Raw genomic sequence first — 20004 nt, forward strand, 5'->3', positions numbered from 1 at the left:
GGCTACTGGGAAGCCCTCTGCATGCTGCAGGGCGGGGGAGGAGGTCAGCGCTCCCTGGGGGCTGTGAACCCTCCCATGCAAAGGGAGCCCCGGGTCTCTGGCCATGCGAGGGACCGATCCTTCCTTAAAACGGAGACAACTGCTTTAGTTTCAGAGCAGCAGCAGGGGACTTCCTCCCTCCTGCTCGGGAAGCAATGGTCTGTCTGCCCCTGCCCCAAACTGACCACATCTGGGCTGTGCGTGTGCAGCCCTTAAAGGGACAGCGCCCGATCGGCAGCTCCTCAGTGCCGTTGTCTTTTTTTAACACTGCACAAAGAGGAGAGCTCCAGGGGGCAGAGGTCACCACTCCCAGACCCCGGGCTCTCTCTCTCTCTCTCTCCCTGGGAAGGAGGGGAGGAGCTGAGAGGCAGGAGGCAGGGCAGAGAGCCCGGGAGTCGCCCACAAGGCAGGGAAGCTGAGACGGATTGGCTGCCAGAGAGCCACGCCCCGAATTTCAAACTACCCCCCCCCCCCCCCCCCTCTGTTAGGGCAAGAAACGGAAAGGAAAGTTCAGCTGAGAAACTTCCTGCTGGGGCAGCATGGCGGCTGCCAACCCGGCCGAGAGCCTGCAGGACGAAGCCTCCTGCTCCATCTGCCTGGACTATTTCACCGACCCGGTGATCACCGACTGCGGCCACAACTACTGCCGCGTCTGCATCCTGCAGATCTGGGAGGGCAAAGACTCAAACTTCCCCTGCCCCCAGTGCAGGAAGCTCATCCAGCAGCGGAGCCTCCGGCCCAACCGGCAGCTGGCGAACATGACCGAGATCGCCAAGCAGCTTTCCCAGTGCTCGGTGAGGGAGAAGGGGGAGAACCTGTGCCCGGAGCACGAGGAGAGGCTGAAGCTCTTCTGCCAGGAGGAGCAAGCACCAATCTGCCTGGTGTGCAGAGAGTCCCGGGAGCACCGATCTCACACCGTCACCCCCATAGAGGAGGCTGTGCAGGAATACAAGGTGAGTGTCAGTATCTTTATTATCACAGTGTGTCCCGGGGTCACAGATCTCACACCGTGATCCCCATACAGGAGGCTGTGCAGGAATACAAGGTGTGTGTCAGTATCTTTATTATCACAGTGTGTCCCGGGGGTCACAGATCTCACACCGTGATCCCCATACAGGAGGCTGTGCAGAAATACAAGGTGGGTGTCAGTATCTTTATTATCACAGTGTGTCCCGGGGTCACAGATCTCACACCGTGACCTCCATACAGGAGGCTGTGCAGGAATACAAGGTGTGTGTCAGTATCTTTATTATCACAGTGTGTCCCGGGGTCACAGATCTCACACTGTGATCCCCCTACAGGAGGCTGTGCAGGAATACAAGGTGTGTGTCAGTATCTTTATTATCACAGTGTGTCCCGGGGTCACAGATCTCACACTGTGATCCCCATACAGGAGGCTGTGCAGGAATACAAGGTGTGTGTCAGTATCTTTATTATCACAGTGTGTCCCGGGGTCACAGATCTCACACTGTGACCCCCATACAGGAGGCTGTGCAGGAATACAAGGTGTGTGTCAGTATCTTTATTATCACAGTGTGTCCCGGGGTCACAGATCTCACACTGTGACCCCCATACAGGAGGCAGTGCAGGAATACAAGGTGTGTGTCAGTATCTTTATTATCACAGTGTGTCCCGGGGTCACAGATCTCACACTGTGATCCCCATACAGGAGGCTGTGCAGGAATACAAGGTGTGTGTCAGTATCTTTATTATCACAGTGTGTCCCGGGGTCACAGATCTCACACTGTGATCCCCATACAGGAGGCTGTGCAGGAATACAAGGTGTGTGTCAGTATCTTTATTATCACAGTGTGTCCCGGGGTCACAGATCTCACACCGTGACCCCCATACAGGAGGCTGTGCAGGAATACAAGGTGAGTGTCAGTATCTTTATTATCACAGTGTGTCCCGGGGTCACAGATCTCACACTGTGATCCCCATACAGGAGGCTGTGCAGGAATACAAGGTGAGTGTCAGTATCTTTATTATCACAGTGTGTCCCGGGGTCACAGATCTCACACCGTGACCCCCATAGAGGAGGCTGTGCAGGAATACAAGGTGGGTGTCAGTATCTTTATTATCACAGTGTGTCCCGGGGTCACAGATCTCACACTGTGATCCCCCTACAGGAGGCTGTGCAGGAATACAAGGTGTGTGTCAGTATCTTTATTATCACAGTGTGTCCCGGGGTCACAGATCTCACACTGTGACCCCCATACAGGAGGCTGTGCAGGAATACAAGGTGTGTGTCAGTATCTTTATTATCACAGTGTGTCCCGGGGTCACAGATCTCACACTGTGATCCCCCATAGAGGAGGCTGTGCAGGAATACAAGGTGAGTGTCAGTATCTTTATTATCACAGTGTGTCCCGGGGTCACAGATCTCACACCGTGACCCCCATAGAGGAGGCTGTGCAGGAATACAAGGTGGGTGTCAGTATCTTTATTATCACAGTGTGTCCCGGGGTCACAGATCTCACACTGTGATCCCCCTACAGGAGGCTGTGCAGGAATACAAGGTGTGTGTCAGTATCTTTATTATCACAGTGTGTCCCGGGGTCACAGATCTCACACTGTGATCCCCCTACAGGAGGCTGTGCAGGAATACAAGGTGAGTGTCAGGATCTTTATTATCACAGTGTGTCCCGGGGTCACAGATCTCACACTGTGACCCCCATACAGGAGGCTGTGCAGGAATACAAGGTGTGTGTCAGTATCTTTATTATCACAGTGTGTCCCGGGGTCACAGATCTCACACTGTGATCCCCCATAGAGGAGGCTGTGCAGGAATACAAGGTGAGTGTCAGTATCTTTATTATCACAGTGTGTCCCGGGGTCACAGATCTCACACTGTGATCCCCCATAGAGGAGGCTGTGCAGGAATACAAGGTGAGTGTCAGTATCTTTATTATCACAGTGTGTCCCGGGGTCACAGATCTCACACTGTGACCCCCATACAGGAGGCTGTGCAGGAATACAAGGTGTGTGTCAGTATCTTTATTATCACAGTGTGTCCCGGGGTCACAGATCTCACACTGTGATCCCCCTACAGGAGGCTGTGCAGGAATACAAGGTGTGTGTCAGTATCTTTATTATCACAGTGTGTCCCGGGGTCACAGATCTCACACTGTGACCCCCATACAGGAGGCTGTGCAGGAATACAAGGTGTGTGTCAGTATCTTTATTATCACAGTGTGTCCCGGGGTCACAGATCTCACACTGTGATCCCCCATAGAGGAGGCTGTGCAGGAATACAAGGTGAGTGTCAGTATCTTTATTATCACAGTGTGTCCCGGGGTCACAGATCTCACACTGTGATCCCCATACAGGAGGCTGTGCAGGAATACAAGGTGTGTGTCAGTATCTTTATTATCACAGTGTGTCCCAGGGTCACAGATCTCACACCGTGATCCCCATACAGGAGGCTGTGCAGGAATACAAGGTGAGTGTCAGTATCTTTATTATCACAGTGTGTCCCGGGGTCACAGATCTCACACCGTGACCCCCATACAGGAGGCTGTGCAGGAATACAAGGTGGGTGTCAGTATCTTTATTATCACAGTGTGTCCCGGGGTCACAGATCTCACACTGTGATCCCCCATAGAGGAGGCTGTGCAGGAATACAAGGTGTATGTCAGTATCTTTATTATCACAGTGTGTCCCGGGGTCACAGATCTCACACTGTGATCCCCATACAGGAGGCTGTGCAGGAATACAAGGTGAGTGTCAGTATCTTTATTATCACAGAGTGTCCCGGGGTCACAGATCTCACACCGTGACCCCCATACAGGAGGCTGTGCAGGAATACAAGGTGAGTGTCAGTATCTTTATTATCACAGTGTGTCCCGGGGTCACAGATCTCACACTGGGATCCCCATACAGGAGGCTGTGCAGGAATACAAGGTGAGTGTCAGTATCTTTATTATCACAGTGTGTCCCGGGGTCACAGATCTCACACTGTGATCCCCATACAGGAGGCTGTGCAGGAATACAAGGTGTGTGTCAGTATCTTTATTATCACAGTGTGTCCCGGGGGTCACAGATCTCACACCCTGACCCCCATACAGGAGGCTGTGCAGGAATACAAGGTGTGTGTCAGTATCTTTATTATCACAGTGTGTCCCGGGGTCACAGATCTCACACCCTGACCCCCATACAGGAGGCTGTGCAGGAATACAAGGTGTGTGTCAGTATCTTTATTATCACAGTGTGTCCCGGGGTCACAGATCTCACACCCTGACCCCCATACAGGAGGCTGTGCAGGAATACAAGGTGTGTGTCAGTATCTTTATTATCACAGTGTGTCCCGGGAGCACCGATCTCACACCGTGACCCCCATAGAGGAGGCTGTGCAGGAATACAAGGTGTGTGTCAGTATCTTTATTATCACAGTGTGTCCCGGGGTCACAGATCTCACACTGTGACCCCCATACAGGAGGCTGTGCAGGAATACAAGGTGTGTGTCAGTATCTTTATTATCACAGTGTGTCCCGGGGTCACAGATCTCACACCCTGACCCCCATACAGGAGGCTGTGCAGGAATACAAGGTGTGTGTCAGTATCTTTATTATCACAGTGTGTCCCGGGAGCACCGATCTCACACCGTGACCCCCATAGAGGAGGCTGTGCAGGAATACAAGGTGGGTGTCAGTATCTTTATTATCACAGTGTGTCCCGGGGTCACAGATCTCACACCGTGACCTCCATACAGGAGGCTGTGCAGGAATACAAGGTGAGTGTCAGTATCTTTATTATCACAGTGTGTCCCGGGGTCACAGATCTCACACCCTGACCCCCATACAGGAGGCTGTGCAGGAATACAAGGTGGGTGTCAGTATCTTTATTATCACAGTGTGTCCCGGGGTCACAGATCTCACACCGTGACCCCCATACAGGAGACTGTGCAGGAATACAAGGTGAGTGTCAGTATCTTTATTATCACAGTGTGTCCCGGGGTCACAGATCTCACACTGTGATCCCCATACAGGAGGCTGTGCAGGAATACAAGGTGTGTGTCAGTATCTTTATTATCACAGTGTGTCCCGGGGTCACAGATCTCACACTGTGATCCCCATACAGGAGGCTGTGCAGGAATACAAGGTGTGTGTCAGTATCTTTATTATCACAGTGTGTCCCGGGGTCACAGATCTCACACTGTGATCCCCATACAGGAGGCTGTGCAGGAATACAAGGTGTATGTCAGTATCTTTATTATCACAGTGTGTCCCGGGGTCACAGATCTCACACTGTGATCCCCATACAGGAGGCAGTGCAGGAATACAAGGTGTGTGTCAGTATCTTTATTATCACAGTGTGTCCCGGGGTCACAGATCTCACACTGTGATCCCCATACAGGAGGCTGTGCAGGAATACAAGGTGAGTGTCAGTATCTTTATTATCACAGTGTGTCCCGGGGTCACAGATCTCACACCGTGACCCCCATACAGGAGGCTGTGCAGGAATACAAGGTGTGTGTCAGTATCTTTATTATCACAGTGTGTCCCGGGGTCACAGATCTCACACTGTGATCTCCATACAGGAGGCTGTGCAGGAATACAAGGTGTGTGTCAGTATCTTTATTATCACAGGGTGTCCCGGGGTCACAGATCTCACACTGTGACCCCCATACAGGAGGCTGTGCAGGAATACGAGGTGAGTGTCAGTATCTTTATCACAGTGTGTCCCGGGGTCACAGATCTCACACCGTGACCCCCATACAGGAGGCTGTGCAGGAATACGAGGTGAGTGTCAGTATCTTTATTATCACAGTGTGTCCCGGGGTCACAGATCTCACACCGTGACCCCCATACAGGAGGCTGTGCAGGAATACGAGGTGAGTGTCAGTATCTTTATTATCACAGTGTGTCCCGGGGTCACAGATCTCACACCGTGACCCCCATACAGGAGGCTGTGCAGGAATACGAGGTGAGTGTCAGTATCTTTATTATCACAGTGTGTCCCGGGGTCACAGATCTCACACTGTGACCCCCATACAGGAGGCTGTGCAGGAATACAAGGTGAGTGTCAGTATCTTTATTATCACAGTGTGTCCCGGGGTCACAGATCTCACACTGTGATCCCCATACAGGAGGCTGTGCAGGAATACAAGGTGTGTGTCAGTATCTTTATTATCACAGTGTGTCCCGGGGTCACAGATCTCACACTGGGATCCCCATACAGGAGGCTGTGCAGGAATACAAGGTGTGTGTCAGTATCTTTATTATCACAGTGTGTCCCGGGGTCACAGATCTCACACAGTGATCCCCATACAGGAGGCTGTGCAGGAATACAAGGTGTGTGTCAGTATCTTTATTATCACAGTGTGTCCCGGGGTCACAGATCTCACACTGTGATCCCCATACAGGAGGCTGTGCAGGAATACAAGGTGTGTGTCAGTATCTTTATTATCACAGTGTGTCTCGGGGTCACAGATCTCACACCGTGATCCCCATACAGGAGGCTGTGCAGGAATACAAGGTGAGTGTCAGTATCTTTATTATCACAGTGTGTCCCGGGGTCACAGATCTCACACCGTGACCCCCATACAGGAGGCTGTGCAGGAATACAAGGTGTGTGTCAGTATCTTTATTATCACAGTGTGTCCCGGGGTCACAGATCTCACACTGTGACCCCCATACAGGAGGCTGTGCAGGAATACAAGGTGTGTGTCAGTATCTTTATTATCACAGTGTGTCCCGGGGTCACAGATCTCACACTGTGACCCCCATACAGGAGGCTGTGCAGGAATACAAGGTGTGTGTCAGTATCTTTATTATCACAGTGTGTCCCGGGGTCACAGATCTCAGACCGTGATCCCCATACAGGAGGCTGTGCAGGAATACAAGGTGTGTGTCAGTATATTTATTATCACAGTGTGTCCCGGGGTCACAGATCTCACACTGTGACCCCCATACAGGAGGCTGTGCAGGAATACAAGGTGTGTGTCAGTATCTTTATTATCACAGTGTGTCCCGGGGTCACAGATCTCACACCGTGATCCCCATACAGGAGGCTGTGCAGGAATACAAGGTGTGTGTCAGTATCTTTATTATCACAGTGTGTCCCGGGGTCACAGATCTCACACCCTGATCCCCATACAGGAGGCTGTGCAGGAATACAAGGTGTGTGTCAGTCTCTTTATTATCACAGTGAGTCCCGGGGTCACAGATCTCACACTGTGATCCCCATACAGGAGGCTGTGCAGGAATACAAGGTGTGTGTCAGTATCTTTATTATCACAGTGTGTCCTGGGGTCACAGATCTCACACTGTGACCCCCATACAGGAGGCAGTGCAGGAATACAAGGTAAGTGTCAGTATCTTTATTATCACAGTGTGTCCCGGGGTCACAGATCTCACACTGTGATCCCCATACAGGAGGCTGTGCAGGAATACAAGGTGTGTGTCAGTATCTTTATTATCACAGTGTGTCCCAGGGTCACAGATCTCACACCGTGATCCCCATACAGGAGGCTGTGCAGGAATACAAGGTGTGTGTCAGTATCTTTATTATCACAGTGTGTCCCGGGGTCACAGATTTTGTGTTGGTAGTTAGGTTGTTTTTATGCATTTCTGGCGCTTGAATTTTTACCCTTTATTGAAGTTTTACCTCTAGAATAGATGTTAAAAGGTTGCATTCGCACCTGTATGAAGCTCGTGAGCGGTGTCGCTTCTCGTCCGGACTTCAGTCCTGGCTGCTGCTCCTCGCTGGGCCCCATGTTTCACATTCGTTCATAAGTGAATCAGCTTTTATCGCTTATCTCACACCTTCTTCTCTTTATTTTGAAATCCTGTTCTTTAAAAAACACTGTTGAAATTCCAACCAGCCATGTTTACTCTTCGCAGAAAAAAATTCAACTGCAGCTGGAGCCTCTGAGAAAGGAGCTGGAAGGTCTTCAGCAGCTGAGATCCGGTGAGGAGAAGAAAGCCGAGGAGCTGAGGGTGAGTGACTGTCTCTGCCTCTCAGCCTCTCTCTCTCTCTCTCTGCGGGGACCTTCCCCCCTCACCCCCTCGGTCCCCCGAGCCCTCGGAGGATAATGCGACTCGGTCTGCCGGGCTGCAGAGGGGCCCGGGAAGCGTTTCCGAGGTTCTCGTTGGCTGAGAACAGGCGGGATTACCGCTCGCAAACACTTCCTATCACTTCCTGAGCGGGGTCCGAGTCTGCTCTGTTCTCGTACGTTTTACAGAATTGAATCGCAGGGATGCAAGTTTAACGTGGGTTAACCTAGCAAATGACTGCAGAGAGAGAGACCCAGCTATTGCCAGCCGGTCTGTCCAGCTGGTTTTATTTATTTATTCTTTTAATTCATTTATTTTTCATTCTGCTGAGGGCAGTTTACTGCCCCGCCCTGCAGATTAACCCCGGTGCAGGTTACCCTTTTGTCTTCATCTCTATCCTCTGGCCACTAAACTCTTGAGAAATGATAATTTTTTCCCTGCCTGTTCGGGAGCCCTGGCATTTGACCCGGAGACCCCAGAATCCTAACGGCTCTGCCAGGTGTGAAGGCCAGCACCCAAAATCTCAGGCTACCTTCCCGCAGCCCACGCTGACTGGACCGTGCCCCACTCCACCGCTGGACCGCTCAACAAATTAGGGCTTTCCCTCTGCCGCACCTGGTGGAGACAGATTTCCCCCGGGACGTCTGGACCCCGCTACAGGGGTGGTGTGGTTGCAGGAAGCAGTCTCCAGTAGTTCTCCGTCTCCAGCAGAGGTGCAGGTCGACGAAGGAACGTCTCGCTTAACCTTGGCCCTCTCTCTCCGGTTCCTGAAGTAGCAGGGTTGCTGGTTTTTGCGAGAGAAGGAACCGGTCTCCCCTTCGGTCCAGCCCCCTCGGGACGCGCTCCCTGCAGGGTTGTTGTGCGGTGGCCCTGACAGGGAACTGGGGGTGGTCTTCCCCCCCCCCCGTTGTGATTCTGCCTGTTATGCAGCCTTCCAACCACCAGAGGTCCTCGGAACTGCTCCAGTTATAGTTTCTGGATCTCGTGATTCAGCAGGGCCCGGCCTATATTAACCCTGCTTCTGGTCATGCCCGGGGCCTTGTCATTGAGGCTCTTTGCTTGGCCCCGTGTCTCTGAATGCTTTGCGGATTTCCTAAACCTCCCACTCCAGTTCTGCTCGGTGGCCTCCCTGCCGTTTGTCTTGCTCAGTGGCCTCTTTGGCTTCAGCCTAGCTCTGTGGCCTTCTCGGGTCGTTTTGCTTGTGACCTTCGGGTCTTCTGTGTTTGGCTTCTGGGCCTTCGCTGTTATCCGTCTGGTCCCCCGTCTCTCCTGACCCAGTCTTGCTTCAGTCACGGTCCTGCTCAGTCTGGCCTCCGCTTCCCGTCCTGTTCCACGCCCACCTCTGCTTCCAGCCTTGCCTCGGCTCCAGGGACCAGACGTGCCTGCCCTCAGTCGTCAGCCCCTGTCTAAGTCCCGTTGGCCACCGGAACCCAAGGACTCCACCGGCAGGGGAGGCGGCTGGTATAGGCTGAAGACTTCCCAGCTCAGTTCTGTCTTGCCCTATAGAGCCCTGGACTTTTTTTTCCTTGGGGGTTCCCCAGCTTAGCTGGGTCCTCAATCACAACCCCCCCAGAGGAAAATCTGCTTGCTCTCATGCTGGTCCCACCCACCACCACCCTCCCGAAGGACATCCTGTGGTAAGCGGCTGCCGGATGGCTCATCTATCCTAAGCTTGGATGGAGGGGTGGGGGGGGTGGGGGGTCAGTGCTGGGGGTGGGAAGGGAAGAGGCGTGCTCATCTCGGGGCAGTGCTTGTGAAGACATCGGGCCAGGAGGTACGCGCACGAGAGCGCCGAGTGAAAAAAACCCAAAAAACCTAAAGTCAGAGCTCAAGCTGCAGTGCCGTATCTCCAGGGCAGGCCACGCCCCCACCGTGAGCAGGCTCAGCGACAGGAGGAGCCTGGAGTGCAGGACTAAGAGGGTCCCCACTGTGTCCAGGTTCCTCTGCCCTCTGTGTTATATGCACTCGGGCAGAGAGGACCCAGCGGTGCAGATCTATATATACACACACACCCACCCCCCCCCCCCCCCCCCGGGAGTATAGGGAGGACGTCAGTGCCCCAGAGAGAGAGGATGGAATGGCACCAGAGGAAGAAATGGGGCGGCAGGGAAGCTTTACTGAGAAGCTTTGTGGCCTCAAGCCCTCCCTTGATGGCTTCCTCTGAGGCAGGATAAATGCCCAAGGTAGAGGGAATGCAAGGTGATGCATATAGGGAAAAATAACCCATGCTATAGTTACACAATGTTAGGCTCCATATTAGGTGCTACAACCCAAGAAAGAGATCTAGGTGTCATAGTGGATAACACATTGAAATCGTCGGTTCAGTGTGCTGCGGCAGTCAAAAAAGCAAACAGAATGTTGGGAATTATTAGAAAAGGAATGATGAATAAAACGGAAAATGTCATAATGCCTCTGTATCGCTCCATGGCGAGACCGCACCTTGAATACTGTGTACAATTCTGGTCGCCGCATCTCAAAAAAGAGATAATTGCGATGGAGAAGGGTACAGAGAGTGAACAAGCCTGTGTTTGAGCATGTGAGAAAAAGTGAATGAGTGAGTATTATTGAACATGTAAGAGAGAGCAACTGATTGTGTACATACATGTGTATAACTGAGCATAGAGAGTGCGACTGAGCATATGTGTGTGTGTGTGTGATTGAGTATGTGAGAGAGAGCGAACGAGCTTGTGTGTATGTATGGTTGACCATGTATGCAATAAACCTCTCCCTGACCGCATTATTTATTTTTATTTATTTATTATTTTTATATACGGACATTCGATCTCAATCGATATATCACACCAGCTTACATTCAGGTACTGTAGGTATTTCCCTATCCCCAGAGGGCTTACAATCTAATTTTTTGTTCCTGAGGCAATGGAGGGTAAAGTGACTTGCCCAAGGTCACAAGGTCGCATTAGATTTGATTTATCCTTAGTTTGATATACGTGTTGTTGGAAGTGATATTTTTACCTCAGAATGTCCTTTTTCATGTAAAATGTGAATAATATTTAATTGTGTGTGGGGAGGGCAGGACTGGGAGGGGCTGGCACTTAGTGACTGAACTGGAGGCCTATGATTGCAGGGTTCTGAACGCAGCCCTGGTGTGTGGGCCCCGACCCAGGGCTGACACTGCAGTGCCTCAGTAAATAAAGCCGGGAGGGGATATAAAATACGGGGGAAAAAGAGCCTCGGTGGCTGTGAATGAAGACTCGTGGTGCCAGGATCTGTGTACTGCTTCCAACTGACCTGGAAGCCCAAAGGAGCAGGAGGAAACTGCTGGGTCAAAATAAAACTCCCCCAGCTTGTGGTTTCCTATGTTGCGTTAAGGGTAAGGGCACACTCTTTCGCTTGGCCATAGGTGCCACATGGCCTGGCCAACGGCTCTGCCGCTGACAACCAAAAAGAGGAAGAGGATGCATGGCCGCCAGCGGACCCTCATCCCGCTGGCAGCTGAAGATGAGGCCCAGGTGCTGTGTGGTGAGAGCCTGGGTGGTGGCATGGTGACTGCCTTTGTGTGGGGGTGACTGCTTATGTGAGTGTGTGTGTGTATGACTACCTGGGTGTGGGGGTGAGAGCCAAACTCTGTGTGTGTGTGGGGGGGGGGGGAAGTGGTGACTGCCTGGGTGAGTGAGATCCTGTGGTATGTGTGGATAAAAGGCTGTGTGAGTGTGTGTGTGAGAGAGGCTGTATGTATGTGGGGGTTAAGTACTTGTGTGTGAGAGGTTGGGTGGGTGAGAGCCTGTAGGTGGGGGTATATGTGTGAATGTCTGTGGGGGGAAGGGTGACAGCCTGAGTATTTGTTTGTGTGTGGGGGGTACTGACTGCTTAGGTGAGTGAGATCCTGTGTATGCGAGGGTTCGAGGCTGTGTGTGAGAGAGAGGCTGTATACATGTGGGGGTTAAGAACCTGTGGGTGCATGTAGATGAGTAGGTGAGAGCCTGTATGTGTATATGAGAGAAGCTGTTTGTGTGAGAGTGGGTGGCTAGATGAGAGCCCGAGTGTGTGTGTGGCTGGGTGAGAGCCTGTATGTGTATATGAGAGAAGCTGTTTGTGTGAGAGTGTGTGGCTGGGTGAGAACCTGTGTGTGTGTGTGTGTATGAGAGAAGCTGTTTGTGTGAGAGTGGGTGGCTAGATGAGAGCCTGAGTGTGTTTGTGGCTGGGTGAGAGCCTGTGTGTGTGTGTGAGAGAGAAGCAAAGAAAAAAAAAACACCTTTTTGCATTTTTAGTGCCTGGCATATGTTATCTTTGGGAATGTGCATTGCAGATTTGTATTTTGTTCTTTCTTCAGTATGCCACTGTTCAGGGCTCTGGTTTCCTGGCCTTTCCTTTTTATGTTTGTCTGCCTGTTTCCAGTTCTAATTTGCAGTCCCTTATTCTGCGTTCTGCATGTGAATCCGAGATACAGGATTTCTGCTGGCATGTAGTTCTCCTGTAGGGCTTTGTTCTGTTTACCCCAGTGGGTGGTGTATTAGTGTTCTAGGGCATAGTATAATATTTCCATTACTTCCACGTCCTAGATAAGGCTGCTGCTGTTTTGAGTCCTGGGGGGTTTGTGTTACTTCTCAGAGTGTTTGGCAGTGAAGGATTTCCAGTTACAGGGATGAGTGTGTGTGTGTGTGTGTGTGTGCAAGAGGAGGAGAACAGAGTCAGTGTATGTGCATGAGAGTCTGGGGAATGAATGAGAGAAATGACAGTGAGTGCATGTTCGCGAGAATGAGCATGGATGTGTGTGAAAGAGAGTATGAGAGTGAATAGGCAGGTGTGTGTGTGTGTGTGTGTGTGAGAGCTTGTGTGCATGTTGCTCCAGTGTTGCCTCTAAGGATGGGTTGATGTGAGCATTAAATTAATAGAAAATAGCACTCACAAAGTAATGAAATAAAAAATGTTTGTTGATGAGCAAACATTTTTTCCACAGAACAGCCCAATCCCTAGAGGGAACATTGGAGTGCATGTGTGTGTGTGTGAGAGAGAGGGTGTGAGTGTGTTAGAGTGTGTGTGGAGGAGGCAGCTTATGTGAGTGGGAATGTGTGTAGGTCAGAGAGTGACAGGAATGTGAGCGAGCATATGTGTGTGAGTGAGCATGTATGTGTTTGTGTGTGAGCGTGTGTGTGATTGAGGGTGTGAGTGTGTTCGAGTGGGGGTGGAGGAGGCAGCTTATGTGAGTGGGAATGTGTGTAGTTCAGAGTGACAGGAATGTGAGAGTATATGTGTGTGTAAGTGAGCATGTGAGCGTGTGTGTGTGTGAATGAGCGTGTGTGTGTGTGTGAGAGAGAAGAGAGCATGTGAGTGTATAAAACAGGAAAAAGCTCGGCTACATACTATCCAGCATGCCCCACCCCCCTGCTAATCAAGGAAAACTTCGGGGTGACTGTAAATGGAGCGTTCCCAGGGATGCTCATCTCATGTAATCATTTGTAGCTTCCGATTGACTCCTGAGAGCCCCGGGATGCAGTTTCTGACTGGGAACAGCAGAGAGTCCCTGTTCATTGCAGGTAAGAGTTACTGAGACCTCCATCTCTTTGTTCATTCCAGAGTGAGACAGAGGTCACGAGACAGAAGATCGAGTCCAGGTTTGAGGACGTCCAGCAGCTTCTGAACGAGGAGAAGCGGATCCTTCTCTCCAGACTGGAGGAGGAAGAGGAGAAGATTCTGCTGACAATCCTGGAAAATGTGACCCGGCTAGAGGAGCAAAGCTCCTCCATCAAGCTCCTGATCTCAGAGATGGAGGAGAAGAGTCAGCAGCCAGCCGCAGAGCTTCTGAAGGTGAAAGCTACGGCGAGATTTATAAGGAGGTTACAGATCTGCCATGAGGATGGAGGGAATTTACTTAAATTACATGTAAAAACCTTAGAATAATGATTTCCTGCTGAGTTTCAGCACTAGTCATACAAAATGCAAGCATAAAACATCAGAATAAACTGTGGAACTCTCTAGTAGGAAAATTGTAGACGTAGGAGTGCACATGACTACTCCAATGCTTACTTGATATTAAACTTGCATAAGATCAGGAATTACTTGAGGAATTTAGCTGGATTCACTTAGGAGGAGTTTCAGCCTCTCACAATTACACAGTTCCCAGCTCCGCAGGTCCCGGGCCTTTCTCCCTCGCTGCCGTAGCCACAGCCAGCTCAGGGCAGCGGCGTCCCCGGCTGCCTCCAGCACTTCGGCGTCCTCCGCTGCCTCGACTCCGCCCCTAGGCGCACGCGCGTGGATCACCCGGCCCTTTAAAAGGCCAAGGGCGGTAAACTCCTCCGCGGCGCGACCCGATGTCGTTACCTAGTCTCAGTATTTAAGTGAGGTTTTGCACCTCAGTCCCTCGCCTTGGCAATTGGGTCATCACCTCTGTGTGATCCTGTTTGCCGTCCTCGTTCCTGTGCTTGTTCCAGTGTTCCTGCGTTGCTCGTTCCCGTGCCGGCGTTCCTGCGTTGCTCGTTCCCGTGCCGGCGTTCCTGCGTTCCTTGTTCCTGTGCCTGTTCTGGTGTTCCTGCCTTGCTCCTGTGTTCCTGCGTTCCTGAGTCCTGTTCCTCGTCTTGCTACCCAGGTAGTACCTTCTCGGACTGATAGCCGGTACTGACCTCTGCTTGTCTTGACCACGCTCGGATTGATACCTGGAACTGACCCTTGCTTTGACTGACTATTCTCGGACGGATACCCTGGCTCTGACCCTTGCGCTCCATTTGGACACTCTTTTGCTTCTCCTGTGATCACCAGGCCTGCCTGCCTCGACGCCACCCATGGCCGCCTTCGAGCTGGACAACTAGGCACTTCCTATTCTACCCGGAGGACCTTCAGTTCCTGTCTTGTTCCAATGGTCTCTGGTACTCTCAGTTCTGGTCTAGCTCGCCTGTTTGACAGCCGAATACCTCTCCGTCATCTCTCCGGGAGACCTCCAGAGGCCCACCTAAGACCAGGAGGTCCGGGAAACCAAGGGTTCAACCAGCGGAACTTCTGGGCTGTTATTGGTTAAGTTCCTGTCAGCCTCTGTCTCCTTGTGTGCTCCTCCTCCTGGCAGCAGGTGCCCTCTGGGATACCTCAGAGGGCCGTACCAAGCCTGAGCCAGGCCAAGGGTCCACCTCCAGTGCAACAGGTTGCCAAGGCCATGGACTCGGCGGAGTCCTCCACCGTGCAGGCTATTCCGGGCCTGGCTACACGTATCCGGGAGCAGCAATACCTCGAGGCATTGGCCACCTCAGTTGAAGAAATACGAGCCCAACTTGCAGAGTCCACTATGGCCAACCCTGGGACTCTTCCTAACAGCACTTCCTCTGGTTCATCGCCCTCACGGGCATTGCTGGCCCTCTCAGCTCCTCTCCACTTCAGTGGGGACCCTCGTCTCTGCCGAGGCTTCATTAACCAGTGTTACATGCAATTTGCACTACAACCTTCCTTGTTTCCAGATGAAGAAAACCAAGATTACGTTTATTCTCTCATTTGGAGGGAAAGGCTCTAGCATGGGCCTCCCCGCTTTGGGAGCGTTCTGATTCCTTACTTCAGCAGCTCCCCCGGTTCATTTCCATGTTCCAACGCACCTTTGATGATCCAGGCTGACAGGCGGTTGCCAGACACCATCTCCTCCACCTCTGCCAGGGCTCCCATTCCCTCAGAGAACACCGTGGAATTTCTAACCCTGGCAACAGAATTGGGATGGCAGAAAGTCTGCCTGCAGGCACTCTATCTGGATGGCCTGTCTTCCGCCCTAAAAGACGAACTGGCAGCCTGAGAAATTCCCGCGTCTTTGGAGGACCTTATCTCCTTGGTCGGATGGATTGACCACCGCCTCCAGGAACAGCATCGGGAAGTAAAGGTCATACAAAGAGCGGCCCTGGAACCACCTCGGTCCGCTAGCCCCAAATCGAGGGCACCACATGTGGTCATTCCACCAGAAGAAGAACCGATGCAGATCAACCACAGTCTTCTTACTCCCGAGGAACGCCTCCAAAGATGACCTGGAGCCCCTCTACTGCGGGGCTCCAGGTCACCAGATCCAGACTTGTCCCGTGTGTCCGGGAAACGTCAGAGCTTAAGCCCAGCAGGGGTCCTGAGCTTGGGCACTACAGTTACAGGGCCCCAACTACTGCTTCCCGTCTCCCTCTCCAGAGAGACACGATCCTTCTCTACCACCGCCCTTGTGGATACTGGGGCCGGTGGGAATTTTATTCTTGAAGAATTAGTCACGTTACTCCAGATTCCTATTCAACCTCTGGAAGTTCCACTGCGAAATGTCTCTATCCATGAAGAACCTTTACCAGATCGCATCACTCATCGCACTATAGCCATCCGACTGACCATAGGAACTCTCCATGACGAAGAGATTCTGCTCTTGGTCCTGAAACAGTCAGTACATCCCATTGTCCTCGTTCTACCCTGGCTACAACTACTCTCCCCCCACTTTGACTGGGAGTCGCTCCAGCTCATGTTCTCAATGCCAAACACATTGTTTACGGCAGGTGTCCCTGTCTGTTCCCGTGTTGAAATCCACAACTCTTCCAGGACTTCCTACGCCCTACAATGACTACCAAGATGTCTTCAATAAGCAACAAGCCGACATCTTACCTCCTCTCCGGAAGTTCAACTGCTCTATCTAGCTACTGCCTGGTACCACACCTCCCAAAGGAAGAACATACCCACTCTTGCTTCCCAAGACTCAGGCCATATCCGCCTATATTAAAGAAAATTTGGCCAAAGGATTCATCAGGCCTTCCACATCCCCAGCAGGTGCTGGATTCTTCTTTGTAAAGAAGAAGGATGGTACCTTAAGACCATGTATTGACTATCACTGCTTGAATGCCGTCACCTGCAAAGACCGGTATCAGTTTCCACTCATCTGTGAGCTATTCAAAACCGACTCCAGGGGGGCCCGGATCTTTACCAAGTTGGACCTGCATGAGGTCTATAATCTAGTCCACATTCAGCCCGAGGATATATGAAGACAGCGTTTAATACGCGAGACGGACACTACGAGTATGTGGTGATGCCCTTTGGGCTTTGTAATGCTCTGGCCATCTTCCAGAGAATGATGAATGAGATCTTCTGAGACCTTCTATACTCCTTTGTTGTACTCTATTTAGATGACATCTTGATTTTCTCTAGTCTTCCATTCCTGGGCTACATCATCTCCAACCAGGGATTTACCATGGATCCTGACAAACTCCAAGGTATTCACGACTGGCCCTAGCCTGTTGGTCTGCGGGCTCTACAAAGGTTCTTGGGATTCACGAACCTCAGTCCCAGCCTCTCACCTTACATCTTCAGGGGAGCTCTCATAAGAAAAGCCCTCAGTCCCAGCCTCTCTCCTTACATCTTCCAGGGGAGCTCTCATAAGAGAACCCCTCAGTCCCAGCCTCTCTCCTTACATCTTCCAGGGGAGCTCTCATAAGAAAACCCCTCGGTCCCAGCTTCTCTCCTGTTCCTTCCCAGGCAGCTCTTATTAGGAGCTCCCAATGCCTGACCCTCAGTAACCTGCTCCCTGCCTGTGGGAAGGAGGGAGGAGGATCCTGTGTCATTGGATGGAGTTTCTTTTCTGTATAAACAGGCAGTTGTGTGATTGCACAGAGCTGAGTGTGTTATATCCTACAGTGTATAACGGCTGCTTATAATCTGTAAGGAGGAACTAGAAATAACCTCTGTCTCCTTTCTCCTCTAGGATGTGAAGGACACTCTGAGCAGGTACAAGTTATGATCCTCATTTTTTCTGTGTGGGTGGTGGCAGAGAGTACAAGAGAGGATTTCATGGATTGGTGAAAGGAGGGAGAAGTGGGATTGGTAATGGGGGAGAGGGAGGTGGGAATGATTGAAAAGAAGGAATTAAGGATGGGAAGAAGCACTGATGAATGGAGGGGAGGAAAGTAGAATCACAAACGTTTTCCCTTATCCGTCTTGTCCCTCTCTCCCCTTCAGACTTCATCTCTCCATTCCCAGCTCCCTCTCTGTCCTCCCAGGAATATCCTCTCCATCCTCCACCATCCTCTACCCTTTGAATCTCTTTCCACCCCTTCTCTGCCAGCGCTGCTGCCCACCTCATCCCCAGTGCAGGGGGAGATGTTAGGGTTTGGTCTTTGGTCTGGCACTGGCAGTAACTGGGATTGAGCTGCTGATCTGTGCTCACACATCCCTTCCATGTGATCAGACAGCAGCAGACCTGGGAACCTCTGATTTACAATCACTCTGAGATTGTCGTGCATACACAAACATTCTGTAACACACTCATGTACTCACTCACACATACACACTCTCTCTCACACACCAGTGCTCACATAGACTCTGACCTTCTCATTCTCTCACACACACATTCTAACACAATCATATTTTCTCTCTCTCACCCACATGCTCACACAAATATAACTTCTTCAGACAAATTGCAACCCAGATCTCTACTTAGGTTTCATTAAATATTTGTACCAGAAGTGGAACAAGCGTTAATCGTTTTTCTTCCATTCAACCTCATAGCATGCTTATCTAAATAAATGAGCTTTTAATTTTTTATTTCTGAGTTTTTATTTCAATTACAATTGAAACATTTACATAAGAAAAAGGAAAAACAATAAGAAAAATATAATTTTTAGGCAAACATTCCAAATTTTCATTCTAGATTATTACTAGACATAAATTGTTTTCCATATTATAAGCAAATGGGGAGATCCAATGCATTAAGCGGTTTTTGAGAGAGAATAATAAAACATCTAATAAGATAACAACACAAGATTATTTGCAGATATTTTCTTTTAAATTGCCTACCCTTCTGTTCCTAACCGGAGTGAGAGTCCAGGTATGTGCGTAATTGATCTAACTCATAAATGAGCTTTTTAATTGCTTCTTAAATGTTATTCCTCTTCCCAAAGGAAGTGCCACAGGACCAGGATTCACTGCTGCTATAGGGTTTAAGCTGAAGCAGTCGGGATCTCTGGAGCTTAAACTTCTCTTGTTGAGGGCATGCCCTTACTAGGGGTATGTTCCTAGATTTGTTCCCCATCCTATGCTGTGGCTAGAGTTTCCATTCCCCACCCAGTCATGGGAACTGGTCAGTTGTTCCTAATGTGCCCGGTCTTCCTCCTTCGTCACAGTAAGTTCCTCTACTTTGTCTTTTGAGTACCTAGAATTACACCATCATCCTTTTGTGGCCTTGCCGTCAGGTTCTTGGTGACAAGCCACCTGGCCTCCCCAACTGTCCATGAGCTGAGCCCCCAGGATTTCAAGCTGGATACAATTTCACCCTAGAGCTCAAGAAGGATTCCCACTTCCATAATGGTTTGCCCTGCCAGAGTTATGTCAGATAACCCAACCAGTTGTGTACTGCTGCTGGTCACCATTTATGCAGGCAAATGTTGCCCGCCTTCTTGTAATGAATCTGCACCTCTCTAATCTAGGGCTTCATGGATGAGAGTCCTTTCTGCATCTTGAATCACCACCTCAGCTGAAATTGCAAAGTCTGAAAGTCCCCCTACATGGACCATCCATTAAATTAGAGCTTTGCATCTTCCGAAACGTTCACACCCACTCATGCTCCCACATTTCATGTTCAAGTTGGGGACAGTCCTTGACAACATGCTCCTTCACGCCACAATGGGAGCATGCCTGCAGGACTTACTTGGATTAGATTTCAGCAATTCCTACAAAGGTTGTGCCATTTACTTCCTTCATTTGACTGCACTCCCCACTGCAACTTTTCACGACTTGTGTCCCTATTCTATATTCTCAAGCCCTGGGCGTTCTTTGAGAGTATAGCCATCTGCTGCACAGTAGAAGCATGTCCATGGGGCTTGCTCCATGTTTAACTTTACCATTTTCTACAAAGAGTTCTTCATTCTCTTCCTTGTCTTAGGGGCAATACTCTTCTTCATGCCCATTCCTGGCACAAAGTGAACAAAAGGAAAAAGTGTGCAGATCCTTACTACTCAGGTGGGCAGGTACCTCAGACACTCCAGTTCTCCTCTGACTCCACGATCATATTCTAGTGCTGGCTGAGTTA

At 50.7% G+C, this 20004-nt stretch overlaps 1 protein-coding gene across 1 annotated transcript in view; it reads left to right on the forward strand.

The window, feature by feature from the left end:
* The first annotated feature begins 524 nt into the window (after positions 1-524).
* The window catches only part of LOC115082295 (E3 ubiquitin-protein ligase TRIM39-like), a 43340-nt gene continuing 23860 nt past the window's right edge, over positions 525-20004 (forward strand). Inside the window, exons 1-4 of the mRNA XM_029586524.1 lie at positions 525-992; positions 7884-7979; positions 13572-13802; positions 17683-17705. Coding sequence (XP_029442384.1) covers positions 579-992; positions 7884-7979; positions 13572-13802; positions 17683-17705 — 764 coding nt within the window. The 5' untranslated portion in view covers positions 525-578. The remainder of the gene's footprint in view (positions 993-7883; positions 7980-13571; positions 13803-17682; positions 17706-20004) is intronic.

Source organism: Rhinatrema bivittatum, unplaced genomic scaffold (assembly GCF_901001135.1).
Source record: "Rhinatrema bivittatum unplaced genomic scaffold, aRhiBiv1.1, whole genome shotgun sequence".
NCBI classification, from domain to species: Eukaryota; Metazoa; Chordata; class Amphibia; order Gymnophiona; family Rhinatrematidae; genus Rhinatrema; species Rhinatrema bivittatum.